Raw genomic sequence first — 2,500 nt, forward strand, 5'->3', positions numbered from 1 at the left:
GTGTGTGTGTGTGTGTGTGTGTGTGTGTGTGCAGCAGCATTACGGCCGAGTCTAAGCTGAACTGTGGCGCAAAACAAACGTTCCCCCATCTCATGAAATATAGCGTCTGGCGTCTGCTATGGGGATATTTAGGATTCGGGTACGGTGACGTTGAAGAGATAGAAGTGTTTAAAACTTGGAAACTTATAGTCACGTGGCGACCGGTGGCCGCACACACCCAGTCTATCAACACATGAGACATCGCAGAGAAAAGTCAAATGAATGCATGAGAGTGAAGGGCCAAGCACGTTAAGTTTAAAGACACTGCTACTGTCTTTGCACTTTGGAGGAATGCATTTAATTTCATGGGGGGAAAAAGTTTTTTTTTTATTACATTTTTCAAACCATATTTTTTATTATTTTGAAAACAGTGTGCCTATAGGCTACTAGCCTACAAGCTTTATTTTATATATGTTCAATGATTCTTAATGTGTACATGTTTTAAATTGAGATATATGGGTTTCAAAACCTGCAAAGTAACGTTTAAAGTAACTTGTAATCTAACTTAGTTACTTTTAACATCAAGTAATCAGTAAAGTAACTAAGTTACTATTTCAAGGAGTAACTAGTAATCAGTAATCGGATTACTTTTTCAAAGTAACTGTGGCAACACTGGCTATGTATGTATGCTCATGTTTTTTTTTTTTTGTTTTTTGTTTTTTTGTCACAGACAGACACACACACACACACACGCGCGCTTACACACACACACACACACACACACACACACACACACACACACACACTCACTTGATCTGCGTGACGCTGCTGTGCTGGTTGAATCTGGTGATGATGGAAACGTCTATAAACGGCTTCGGCTCTGAAACAAACACACAATCACTTTCTTAAAGGGACACTGTGTAACACTTTAAGTAATGTATTAGCTAAAATCAATATCCTCATTCATAAATATGTCCTCATTGGTGTAAAATCACCTCTGCCAATAATCTGAATTATCCTCCTGAGCGGAGAATTACAAATATTAATATTACATTTTCTACATTGAGCAGGTAAGTCTTATGGAGGCATCCATGTTGGTTGGAATGTCATCAGGTGCATTGTTAAAAATTTAGAATTGTTCTTGTCCTTGAAGGCCACTGTAGCTTCTGTTATTATTCTAAAGGGTGGGGTTACCCAGGGAGCGTTGGTTGTTTTAACACAGAGGCTCCGTCGATGTGACGTCACTTCCGGTACGCACTGGATTGTGGGTCAGAATCACCAAAATAGGATGCTGTTTTCAACACTAAAAATCTCGGCTGGATATAGTAGACATCCAGGTATTTCTAACCATCCTAAATCTGGCCACAAGAATCAGGACATCCTAAATCTTTATTCTACCAAACTAAATACCCATCACAATAAAAGCCTTCAGTTACCTGACCCGTCACAATAAAAGCCTTCAGTTACCTGACCCGTCACAATAAAAGCTTCAGTTAGCTGACCCGTCACATTAAAAGCCCTGACCCGTCACAATAAAAGCCTTCAGTTACCTGACCCGTCACAATAAAAGCCTTCAGTTACCTGACCCGTCACAATAAAAGCCCTGACCCGTCACAATAAAAGCCTTCAGTTACCTGAGTCCAGAGCGATGGACTTTGGAGGAGGAACCGGATGGAAGACGATCGGGAAGATGGCGCCGGGGAGCTGGTTATCAATCTACACAAAGAGAGAGACACATAAACAGACAAATAGAAATATTATTGTTACTGTGTGTGTGCGTGCGCGCGTCTGTGTGTGTGTGTGTGTGTACCTGTAGCCAGTGTAGTTGTGCTCTTAAGCTCCTCTGATGAGGCGACTGTTTGAACTCCACCTGGATCCCAGACAGGAAGTTCCTCCTGATTGGACAGGAGAGCGGCGCTCGCATCATCATGGTTGCCGGGCTGAGGTTCACCTAGCAACCAGTGACATCACACAGACTCACATTTAACAATATACATTACATCATCTATCTATATCTATCTATAAAGCTAGAAACGTCTGTCTGTCTGTGGCTCGCATATCTCTCTGAGTTTTAGTCAGATCGGCTTGAACTTCCGGATATGGCTTGCGCACGGCACGAAGGTGTGCATCCTTCATTTTGAAGTTTTTTGGACCAAATATGTAGAAGTTATCATATTTATATCATGCTGGCAGCGAATACGTGCGCCAGAGGTGGGGGTAAGTCACTAATGTGCAAGTCACAAGTGAGTCTCAAGTCATAACCGTCAAGTCTCAAGCAAGTCCAAGTCATAACCGTCAAGTCTCAAGCAAGTCCAAGTCACTGTGGAGGCGGCTAGACCAAGAATAATTCACGTGAGCCACGTGAATTATTCTTGGTCTAGCCGCCTCCATGACTGCTGCTCCTGTGTTGACCTGCTGCTCTGTGTTGACCTGCTGACGCTGTTTGTCCGCGCAGCGCGCTGCATTGCACTGTAAAATCACCCGATCATGTTTCAAAATAAAACATAATTTCTAACGTAAT

General features: G+C 42.4%; 1 protein-coding gene across 1 annotated transcript in view; it reads right to left on the reverse strand.

Annotated features, from left to right (window-relative positions):
* The window catches only part of LOC307252017 (intermembrane lipid transfer protein VPS13C-like), a gene marked incomplete at its 5' end in the record, with an annotated part of 8,665 nt that overhangs the window by 3,615 nt on the left and 2,550 nt on the right, over window positions 1-2,500 (reverse strand). The window contains 3 exons of the mRNA XM_080029546.1: window positions 790-859; window positions 1,614-1,695; window positions 1,790-1,930. Coding sequence (XP_079885672.1) covers window positions 790-859; window positions 1,614-1,695; window positions 1,790-1,930 — 293 coding nt within the window. The remainder of the gene's footprint in view (window positions 1-789; window positions 860-1,613; window positions 1,696-1,789; window positions 1,931-2,500) is intronic.

Source organism: Ammodytes marinus (assembly GCF_949987685.1).
Source record: "Ammodytes marinus genome assembly, chromosome: 1".
NCBI classification, from domain to species: Eukaryota; Metazoa; Chordata; class Actinopteri; order Uranoscopiformes; family Ammodytidae; genus Ammodytes; species Ammodytes marinus.